This window comes from Clarias gariepinus, chromosome 11 (genome assembly GCF_024256425.1).
Source record: "Clarias gariepinus isolate MV-2021 ecotype Netherlands chromosome 11, CGAR_prim_01v2, whole genome shotgun sequence".
In the NCBI taxonomy this organism is placed as follows: domain Eukaryota; kingdom Metazoa; phylum Chordata; class Actinopteri; order Siluriformes; family Clariidae; genus Clarias; species Clarias gariepinus.
Window position 1 is genome coordinate 30,480,350 of NC_071110.1, and position 11,711 is coordinate 30,492,060.

Here is an 11,711-nt window from a genome sequence, read left to right on the forward strand (position 1 = left end):
TGTGCATGATATTACTGTGCTTGATCGCCCAGCCCTATACCAGACCCAACAGTACAGAGGAGCTGAAGGCTGCTATCAAAGCTACCTGGTCTTCAGTAACGCCTCAGCAGTGCCACAGGCTGATCACCTCCATGCCACGCTGCAGTGATAAAGAAATTCATGCTAAAGAAGCCCTGACCAAGTACTGAGTGTGTAAATAAACAGACTTGTTCAGGAATTCTGCATTGTAAATCTTTATTTAACTGATTTTAGGACATTCTAATATTTTGAGATACTGGAGTTTGTTGTTTTCAAGAGTTTTACTTTTTGAATTAAATTACCAAAAAGAAAAACCTTCCCACCCCCCACTCATCATCTATACCCTTTTATCCTCTATACAGGATCGTGGGGAGATTTAGAGCACTAAGTGGGGTTTTACCCTGGATAGGGTGCCAATCCATCGCAGGGCACACATACACACTTGGGAACACCTAGTAGACTAATCTGCATGTTTTTGGACTGTGGGAGGAAACCAGAATACCTGGAGGAAACCCACCAAGCACGGGGAGAACATGCGACCTCCATGCACACAGACCTGAGGCGGGAATCGAACCCGAACCCGAAGGTGCAAGATGACAGCGCTAATCACTACGCCCCGTGCCACCAGAACATTTCCATGATGTTTAAATTTATTAAGTTGCACTGTTCGGTTTATTACCCTGGCGTTTGAAGCTGTATTACTGTCTGGGCTGCTGTTATAGAAAACTAATCAACACCTTCCAAACAATCAGTCGGAGTTTCAACAGCGCTGTATTGATCCTCGATCCGAAATGCTTCATGAACCTGATCTAATACTCTGGTAGTAATCATTTTAATATCTAAATGTGCTTCTACATTTGATTATATTTGTATTGTTATTCATGTTTTTTTTTCCCCTCACAGAAACATCACTTGCTCAATCCATCCATGGCGTATTTGAGCTCATGTGTGTAGAAGAGAGCAGTTAGTGTCTCCTTTAAGATCAGTCATGTTATATATCAGTTTCTTTGGATGGGATCTCGCATTGTGAGAATCTCTCAGACAGACGGAGTGAAAGCGTAGTTGGTCCCTGAGGTCACAGACATGTGAGGAGGTCTGCTCACGAGACGGGGCGGAGCGTATCAGCGGCGGCGTTGACGGTGAAAGCGGCGATGCTGATCTGCCTCTTCACCTCGCTCCAGGCTGTCTCAGGCTCGGCCGCGTTCTGGATGTCGAACAGCGCGTCGTAAATCCCGGGGAACGACTCACCTGCGTACTTGTTGTGGCTGCTAGGAGCAAACACGATGTGTCTAAAGGAGGACGAGAAAAACAGACTGGAAATGAAATTAACAGCTTTTTCCACACCATCTTTCGTCAATCAATCAATTATGAGCAGGAATGTAAAAGCCTGAGCTCATCTAATACTCCCATTTCCAGTCTCATCCTCTAGAGGGAGCCCTTTTAAAAACATATGACACAGGGAGAGCAGGAAACCAAAATCTTGGGCTTGGGCTACGTCTCAATTTAAGGCTCTTTAAATCTCCTATTCCGTAGTCATCCGTCTCATGTTGATGACATCACAAAGCGAGACGTGATTACCTGTAGAAGGGTCGACCGGGCAGGCCGAGAGGATCGATAAACGCCCGCTCCAGATACATCAGCTGATCATTCACCATCCGCACTGAGAGAGAACTGAGAGAGAGAGAGAGAATGGAGAGACAAAGACAAGTAAAAAATTATAAGACAAAAAAAAAAAAAACAGGAGGAGACAGATGGAGAACAGAGACAAAAATTACAGATATACATAAAGAGGGGATGGACATAGACGTGGGGGACAAGAAAGAGTTCGAAATTGGAAAATTGAGAGAAAGATTCAAAAAGAAGAGGGAGACAAGTTGAGAACATGAAACAAAGGAAGAAGGAGTAAAGTTAGAGAGACAAATGATAAAAAAAGAAAGACAAAGGAATAGACAGGTAGATGCACAAAGAATGAGAGAGAAAAAGAGAGAGAGGGGCAAGAAGACAGGTAGATAAAAAATATTGAAAAACAGAGTGAGAGAGTGACAGACACACACACACAAAAGGGAAGTGGGAGAGAGACAGAAAGTGTTAGTAAGTGTAGAAATGTGAACAATCTTTATAGATCTGCTGCATATTAGTGCGCATGTGTGTGTGTGTGTGTGTGTGTGTGTGTGTGTGTGTGTTAGTTACTTGGTCGTGTCAACTGTTTTCAGCTGCTGATGAAACTCCTGTGCTGCTTGTGTGAAATTTTTAACCGCTGAGAACAGAGCATCTGTAAAACACACACACACACACCAGATTTCCAATCAGCTACTGTCCATGCCTGTCTTTCTGCTGTGTCTCATTTTTAACTGCGTTAAACACTTCCATGTGTTTGGGACTGAAACTTCGTCGTGTCTCATTCGGAGCTCGTGTCCCTTAAAACGAGAGAGCAACAATTGCCACATAACGTTTCGTCACTTCATGTCACGCCTTGGCCAGGTGAGAGAAAAAGGGCCGAAGGTGTGCACGTGTGTGTGTGTGTGTGTCTCACCGAACGTCACAGAGTAGCGCTCCATTTCCTGCGGGTGTTTCTGCGCGAGCCGCTGGATAGATTCTGCGTACTGAGAGAGCGCGACCGCGTACTCCGTACAGTCCAGAGGTAGCAAGGGGGCGTCGGCTAAGCGGAAAACCACGCCCCCTCGCACACGTGTCACCGCCTCCATGCGGCGGAATGTGGGATCATAGAAACGGTCGACCAGCTCGAATGTCTCGTACACACTGTGGTAGACAGGATAACTGCTGTACCGCTCCGTCTTCTGTGGTCACACACACACAAAAAAAAAAACACACCATAAGTGTATGCAAAACACACACACACACATCTAAACATACCACACACACTCTCTTACTCTGTTTTTGGTGTATCTCGCTCGACCAGATGCAATTCCCAGTCTGATAAAGTAGGCCTCGAAATCGCTGCCTGAGCCAAGCTTACTGATGCTACACACACACACATATACACACGCAAGCATTCAGTTATATACAGTACCACATAATCAATAGTGTGTGAGAGAGAAAATGAGAAACGGGGCGGAGCTTAGCCCTCACCGGGGCGCGTCCCGATTTTCCGTCCAGTTGTCCCGTTTGTGCCAGCTGTCGTACAGAGTCATTCCCTCCTCCCCCTCCTCCGGGCTCATCACCTACACAAACACACCGTCGCAAACACTAGTATTAGCATTAGAATGTTTATCCCCTGAACTGATGTCCACATCTGGAACACTTAAAAGCAGGTGTGATTCCGGACGGCGTGCTGAGTCAGAGGTCAGGGGCGCCAATACTTTTGGCATGACTTAGCTTGCAGCTCGAGTAAATATACATGCTGCTGTCAAGAAACAGTCACTATTGGGGGTGGTGTGAGGAAGTGGAGTGTGACCTTTGACCCACCTGTTTGGTGATGTCGTAAGCGAGCGTATGTAGAGACGGAGTGCAGTCTACTCTCAGCGTGTACATACCTGCACACACACACACACACACACACGGGGAATGCATTATTGTTTAGGATTGATGCTGTGTGTGTGTGTGTGGTGTGCGGGTGTGTGTGTTACCCTCAATAGCCGAGTCTGCGTTGATGTATGCTACAGCTCTCTGCTGTAACATTTTAGCATTTTCCTACAAACACACACACACACACACACACACACAAAATTACACACTCATATAAACTTAATAAACACTTGCCTCTCTCTTAATGATAACAGTAATAATAATAGTGATAATAATAATAATAGTAATCTCTCTCTCTCGCACACACACAAAAAGTTTACACTTAAATACTAAAAAACTCTCACACACACACACACAATTACACACTCATATACTAATAAACACCCACCATTTCTCTCACACTGATACAAACACACAATCATACACTAATAGACATCCACTTCTCTTGCTCTCTCTCTCTCACACACACACACACACTCACCTCCGCCCACTCTGTGGATCCCAGCAGGCCGAACTCCTCAGCATCCCAACTGGCAAAGATCACCGTTCGTCTGGGACGCCAGCCTGACACACACACACACACACACACACACACACACACACACACACACACACACACACACACACAGCTTGTAAAATCTGGTTTAGAAAGGCTGGCTTCTTTGTTTGGAATTACTGTAAACCTGTGTGTGTGTGTGTGTGTGTGTGTGTGTGTGTATATATGTGTGTGTTACCCTTCTGCAGGAGTTTCCCAGCAGCTCTAACAGTCTCATGTGTCGCTGCAGCTCCAGTCACAGGATCGATTCCCCCAAACACCCAGGCGTCACGATGGCCGCCTAATATAACATACCGATCTACACACACGCACACGCATCAGCCAATTATTAGCATATGATAGAAACAAGGTTGTGTTAAGCTTATTAGTGTAAGTTTACACAAGAGTGTAAAGTGTGTGTGTGTGTGTGTGTGTTGTTTTGATCTCGTTTGTGTGTACACACCTGGCTCCTGAGCTCCTTTGATCCGGCCAATCACGTTGTAGATCCGGGTCACCTGATTGTAGCTGTGCACGTTCATGCGCACTTTACTGAAACGAAACAGTTAAAGTTAGCATCTTTGGTGAGGAAGAGGAGGAGAGTTGGAGCATTGTGATCACATGACGCCGTCGCCTCACTTCTCTGCGAAGTCGCCGATAAATCCAGGTCCGATTCGATAGGACACGTTCAGAGCTCCTCTCCAACCGGCAGGTGGCGACTCTCCGCCCATATTCCTATAGGAAGTGAGGAAGAAAGGAAGTGACATCACGACTTCAGACTCTTGTATCTCTGATGTCTTAAAGATGTACAGTATACTGTACTGTACATGAGTCATGACTACATGAATCGTGTCCTATATTCAATCCGATCAAATCTGACTCACTTCAGCAGATGAAAAGCGTCGCTGTAGCCAATCGGATGGACGGGAATTTTGGGAAGCCCCACCCCTTGGTCGAGCTTGAATCTGTAAGTGTACTCTATGGGGAGAATGTTTATCACAATTACAAGACAAATCAAACATTGAAAAAAAAAAAGCGTCTGAAAGATAAGTAAGCGCACCCTTGGCGGGGTAGCCGGGGGTTAAGGGGTCTCCGGCTCCATTCAGATTTAGGACGTTGCCACGTTGTGCGCCCCCTCCTGGCAGGTTCCATCCTTCGGGGTACGGCTTGACATCCTTGGCGCAGTAATCCGCCGGGTCCGAATACAACACTATGCCTTTGGCACCGGCTAAAATGGCATTTTTTACCTAACACACACACACACACACACACACACACACACACACACACACAATCTTTAGTATATGTATAGTAGAGGTCATAACTACTGTTTATAGAGCACATAATAGGCTTAAATATAGAGGACAGTCTAGACATCTACAAGAACATTCTTCCGTGGAAATTTGATTCATTACTTTTTCTTGTTATCAGGTTCAGTTACGCAGAGTAAGAAATCAAAGTGGACGAGGGAACGTGGGAGGTTAGAAGTAGCACCGACTGGAGCACAGCTGGTTTTACTCATCTTGGGGTCATCTCCACGTTCCCAGGATCTGATGTTCACAGATTTATATAGCACACAACATAATGGGAGCATAACAAAGGATCCTACAGTCCTGTAAAAGTTAGTGCTCATTTAGTTCTATGTGTTTTTGTGTAAAACATTATATATATGGGTCTCAATATTAGGGAAATACAACCTTAGAAAACAGCAACATATAATCTTTTCACCGTGCCATTATAAATGTAACAGAAATAAAGATAAAAGGAAAAATTAATAAATAAACGAGGGTAATACTAAGGTCCCCGTGATTCAATCTTGTAGATCCATCTTTAGCAGCAGTAACGTGAAAGTAATAGTTTCCTTTAAATTCTTTAAAAAAAACAAAACGTCCAAAACCACATAAAATGATAATGACCATTAGTTTTGTTATATTAAAAAATCTTTAAAGCCTTGCTGCAATAAAATTAACTGGATAATATTCAGGAAATATTTTATCTTAAATTGGGTCATTGCATTTGTCTCAAACAGAATGAAAAGGGTTAAAGTGCATTAACAAAAACGTTTTAAAAACGAGGGAAAACAAATACGCTCCCCTTCTCTCACCTTGTTGCCTCTGAAGATTTTACCGTATCGGGCGATGACGATTTTGCCCGTGCAGTTGATCCCCAAGTCCCTCTGCAGCTTGAAGAAATCCTCCGTCCTGCCATAGTTCACGTACACCAGCTCGCCCTGAGCACAAACACGCGTTAAGCTAGTCCTGCTTGATGCTAAGCTATGCTATTGTGCCTGATAATCCAGCAAAGCCAGCAAGGCTTTAGCTAGCTCGCGCAAATAAACAGCTACAAGGTGTGAAGGTGTGTTCGCTAACTGGAGCGAGCTAAAGTAAAGTCACCACAGTGTTTAATGCTAGCTTATTTTAGAGTGCTATTTATCAGACACTAACACCGTTCGTTCTAAAGCTGTCTAGCTACAAATGTTACCCTAAAGTTTGCCTTAGCTTCTGAGTCTTTAACAAACATGCTAATTATCTTGCTAACTAGGTCCTTTCTAGCTTAAGTTTCATTTAAATGTTTTAAAGTTTATCAGCTTACTTCGTAAGGAGCGCTTTGCTAGCTTGAGTGGTGATTCTAATAATTAAACAGTAACAGTGGAAATTCTTCCCATGGAACGGTATGTGTTTTTATAAGTGCTTATCGTAGCAGAAAAACAGGGAGTGCCTTAGAGCGCATCCCAGGATCACACTGCACACTGAGGTGAGATAAGAACGCGAACGGCGTGAACTGTTTGTAACATCTGTAGCCTTGGTGCTGACACTAGAGATTATATGATGAGCAATAAAGAACACAATTCAGCAACACGTCTATATATGAAGTAATTAGTAGGTTGAGGTTCATCTGAAACGTCATCTCAAACCAATTAGAAACTAAGTTGGTTTATGTGTTAAATAGCAACATGGCATAAAGTAAAGTAAGCTAAGCTAGAGATGCTACCCGGGTGATTATACGATCTGCAGACTATATGCTTAATATAGCTAGCATTTTCTAGGCTAGCCGAACTTCATATATGTATGCTTGGCTAACATTAGCCAAATATAAGTGCAAAAGTTTGCATTCCATAGCTTGAAAAGGCAAAAAAAGTTAAACTAAGAATTTTTGTTTTCCATTGATGCACATTCAGCGAGTACAGATGTTCCTTCGTCATTATAAGCATCAAAAATGTTATTAGTAAAATAATGAAAATGATAAACAAAAAGTTTGCATCCCCCCCTGGATGAACCTAATCTGATTTTTAAAAAGGACTGTCAATTCTTAATCTTTGATGAGATGAGTCACCGGGTGCGTTAACTTTGCAAGTGGGTGGCTTTTCAGTCTTTAGTTTCGCCTTTTCCAAAGACCTCAAAATGAAACTGGTAAAGCTTTAGAAAGTTGCAGAGGAATGTTACTTTTTTTTTATTTTTTATTATTCAGTGTTTAGGGATACCTGTACCAAGCGTGAAGACCACAATCGTGAAACGGAAGAACTGTGGACACACCAAGACTCCAATTAGTGGAAGACCAAAAGAAAGAACTGAGATATGTGTGCTTAGAAACTTGTTCAAGAAGGAATCCAAAACAAACAGCATAGGATCCGGAATAACAGTCAACATCTCAACAGTCAAGTGTTGTCTGCACAAGTCTGGATTGTTTGGAAGAAAAGCACACAGGACGCAATTTCTTACTTGTGGACATAAGCAGCATGTGAACAAACCAAATGAGTTTTGGAACAAGATCATGTGATCTGAGGACACTGAAGTTGAATTATTTGGTATATTTGGCGAGTAAAAATAAAAAATAAAACTCTTCGTATCATTTTCATTATCTTATTATAACTTTCTTTTTATAAAAAAAAGGAAAATGACAACGAAGGAACATCCGTACTAACTGAATGTCCATTAAATATTACATTAATGAGGGAAAAAAAATTAGGTCCAGGGGTATGCAAACTTTTGCACTTAATAGATGAAATACGTGAAATATGTACTTAATTACAGCAACAAAATACTCTTGTACAAGTGTACTCAGTCACCTCCCAGCTAGCTATCCGTTACTTATATATACACATCAGCTAGTTGTAAGCTAGCTAAGCCGTGCTGATATTCAGTACAACAGCACACCCTGTTGCTTAAATACCATATACATAAATAACATCATCTAGCTATTCCTTATTCGCAAATATACATATCATACAGTATATCTAGCTTAAATGAGCTAGCTTTAGTGCTATTTTTTTAAATACAGCACATGAGTAAGACAGACAGTTAACCTTCAGTGTCCACGGCAGCAGGTTGGACCACGCCGGTGTGTATCGTTACCTCTGGTTGTCCCTGGGCAGAGAAGGCGTTGTAAGGAGGAACGATGTCGCTCACGTTCTCGTAACCCTCAGGCACAGGTTCAGCTAGAGACGACTTTATGACCTGTGTGTGTGTGTGAGCAAAAACACAATATTAACCGGTGCAGTCTAATTTTTTTTTTTATCATGTAATCCACATCAAATCTGCTGCAAATCTGTCAAAAGAGGTTGAATTTATAGTATTAAAAGCTCTGAGTGTAGTCCTGGGATTTAAACAAGCCAATTCGATTTCCACCCTATTGTGACCTCATATAAAAAGACTTCCCCTCCCCTGACTTGTTGCTCAGCTTTACTTTTCTCTGGAGGGGGGAAACTCTCAACCAATCAGACTCGAGAATTCAGCAGCTTTTTGGATTCAAAATATAGTTAAACGCATTTAATTCATGGTGCAGTTTAAAGACGTTACTGAGCTGTACTATGCGTACACATAAGATCATAAGCTGCCTTGGCATCTTGTGACATCATAAATGATAAACTAACCACACGTACTGTAAACACGTAATCATGTGGTGTTGTGTAAAACCGCAGAGTGAGCACATTGCAGTTCAGCAGACTGACCTGGGAGAAAAATCGGGGAGGAAAGAAAACCAGAAAGCGTAGCAGCATCTAACAATGATTTCCTATCTTTTTACTCCCACCTCTCCCTTTCTTTCTTGGAGGCTACGTGCTGTTGTGTATGTCCATGTCCACCAGATAATAATTACAATAATTACAGAACTGTGTATTTCTCCTGGTCCTTTCGTCAGGGCTAAATAACACCTCTAGCATACACGTAATATACCATTAGCCTCATTACATCGTGACATCATTTAAAAGGTAAAGTCCTATTACAAGCATTTATTTACATAAAGCTGCAAGAGTCTCTTAATAGAACCAGGTGTATATTTTATTTGCATGATAAAGATATCGTTTCCTGCTTAAGCCGTTAATCTCCCAGAAGTCATTAGTGAGGTCCAGAGTTATTGGAACGTCACACTATTTCTGGGAAGGCCTATTCAGACGGGATTCGTTTTCCAGTGGAAGGTGTAATCAGGGATAATTATTACCATCATGTCTCAGGAATATGAGTCTCCCCTCAACTGGTGAGACCACATGCCTTACACATGCGCTGATGAAAAAAGGAGTAAATCAAGATAATGTGTGTGTGTGTGTGTGTGTGTGTGCGTGCATGTGGTATGCATCAAACTTTTGGTATGACAGACACACTCCAATCTCAACAAGAGATGGTTTTCAGATACTTTTAACAGATTTTATCCTGTTGATTTTATTTCAGGGATGACGGACAGCGGGTTGGATTAGGATTTATGGACAGGTGTACCGTGCGAGAGTTTACCTCCTCCCCGTGCTGGTTCATTACAGAGACGTAGTTCGGCATGGTCGAGTTCGGATACGAGAGCAGAACGTCGTACCACACGAGCTCGGCCGAGTCCAGCCCAAACGCAAGCCACTCCTCCCGAATTTGCTCGGCCAATCGCAGGTTCTGCTCCGTTCCCGCCAAATGAGGCAGACGAGTGAACTTCCTGTTTGAGGCAAAGAAAAGAGCTGATTGGCTGATCTACTATAACTAAGGTGCCATAGGTATTTGTGTATGTGAGTGTTTATACCTAAGATGCTCTTTGATGTTGCCTGCATGGATTTCGTCCATGAACTCATGCAGGAAGTCACGCACCTGTGACTTTTCATGATGCGTGTCCGCAGGTCTCGCAAACCACCCTAAGATAAGAAGAAAAACAAAAGAAAAATGCTCTTATATTCATATACAAATGAAGAAAAAACACAGCACCCACAGACATGGGTCCAAAGATCAGAGTCCATCTGCTACCAAGAACTGATTTGTGTCATCTGACAGGGTCTAATAAACACTCTGGGGTAGGTCCAGGTCAATAATTTATTACACAAATACACTAAAAGATTCAAACAGTCGAAGGAATGGCATCAGTAATCAACTCTGGAGAACACTGAAAAAAATGTCTATATTTGTTTTGTGCTTTGAGTTTAATGGTTGCAACACTGCAGCGGTTCTTTAGTCCTTCGGTACAATCTGTACACTCTGCTCAAACAGATTAGCTTCCCAAGCTTCATCAGTCAAGGTTAATGATTTAGACCAGGCCACCTTCTTGCACGTGTCCATGCTTCGATTCTGATGCTCACATGCTGACTGTAAGGGCTTCCGGTGGTGTTCTGAGGTCAGCACGAGCACTCTGAGCAGCAAGCTGATGCATTTATATCAGAACCAATATTGACTGATTTTGAGCTCTTCCGTGAAATCGAGCAGACATCCTTCATTCCTCATGCACATTAATGAACCTCCTGGTTCTCCGGTTGTGCTTTCTCAGGACACTTTTGGTAGGCACTAACCGTTGCATACCGGGAACACATCAGAAGTGTGGAGATCTTATCAGAGTCAATCAGGTTGCCCATTTTTTCTGCTTTCTGCACTTCAGCTTTGAGGACTGACTGCTCGCTTGCTGCTTAATATATCCCACCCCTGACAGGTGCAACTGTAACAAGATAATGTTCGAGATCGGTGTAGGATTCAGTATACTGGAGTCTTGGAATCATTAGATTTTTCAAATCAAATCTTCACTGATTAGATTAAGTTTTGGTCTGCAGTTAAATGATAACAAAAAAAATTTGGTTGGCGTTTAAGGTTACTGTAGGGCAACCCACACACACACAATGCAATATTATGCTGGTTATGTAAATCCTCAGTTGCATGCCATGCACCGGGGCTCGTGCACCCGAACGACAGTCACAGCAACAACAAAAAAATCTCCCTTCCTTACGCACACCACGTGACGTCCCCTTACCGATGATAAAGCCCACGAAGAACACGAGCACGAGGACGGTGAGACACTCCAAACAGCGCACGATCTTCTTACTCGAGCCCATTGAAGCGCGCGTGAAGCAGACAGAGATCGCTTTGAAGTTGGCACAGTGCGAGCGCGCGCGCTTACACCCAGCCCAACAACTCGGGCTTTATTATGAGGGAATGAGGGAGGAGTGTGTGTGTGTGTGTGTGTGTGTGTGAAAGAGAGAGAGAGAGAGTTAGCATGCTCGTGCGCATACTGACACGTGATTGGTGGACAAGCATTTAGGAATGTAAACAATTTTGTACAACTACACTTGACTACACAAACAAAACTTGAAACTGACAAAAAGTAATAATAAATAAAAATGTGCTGAAAATGAAATAATGAAAATCAAGACATTGCTTTTAAATTATGATTCAACAGAATCATAAAAAAACTAAGTAATGAAACTGGCCTGGACAAAAGTGATGGT

At 42.7% G+C, this 11,711-nt stretch overlaps 1 protein-coding gene across 1 annotated transcript; it reads right to left on the reverse strand.

Moving 5' to 3' along the window:
• Positions 1 to 301: 301 nt before the first annotated feature.
• Positions 302 to 11,396, reverse strand: naalad2 (N-acetylated alpha-linked acidic dipeptidase 2). Its single transcript, XM_053507259.1, has 19 exons — positions 11,237 to 11,396; positions 10,031 to 10,139; positions 9,760 to 9,946; positions 8,389 to 8,490; positions 6,141 to 6,266; positions 5,097 to 5,283; positions 4,921 to 5,014; positions 4,676 to 4,771; positions 4,503 to 4,588; positions 4,239 to 4,358; positions 3,986 to 4,068; positions 3,606 to 3,669; positions 3,445 to 3,512; positions 3,109 to 3,200; positions 2,910 to 3,000; positions 2,552 to 2,816; positions 2,209 to 2,290; positions 1,597 to 1,689; positions 302 to 1,307 (listed from the first exon to the last, which is right to left on the reverse strand). Exons 1-19 carry the CDS (start codon positions 11,316 to 11,318, stop codon positions 1,118 to 1,120), a joined length of 2,217 nt encoding a protein of 738 aa, XP_053363234.1. The 5' UTR covers positions 11,319 to 11,396; the 3' UTR covers positions 302 to 1,117.
• Between the last annotated feature and the right edge of the window lie 315 nt (positions 11,397 to 11,711).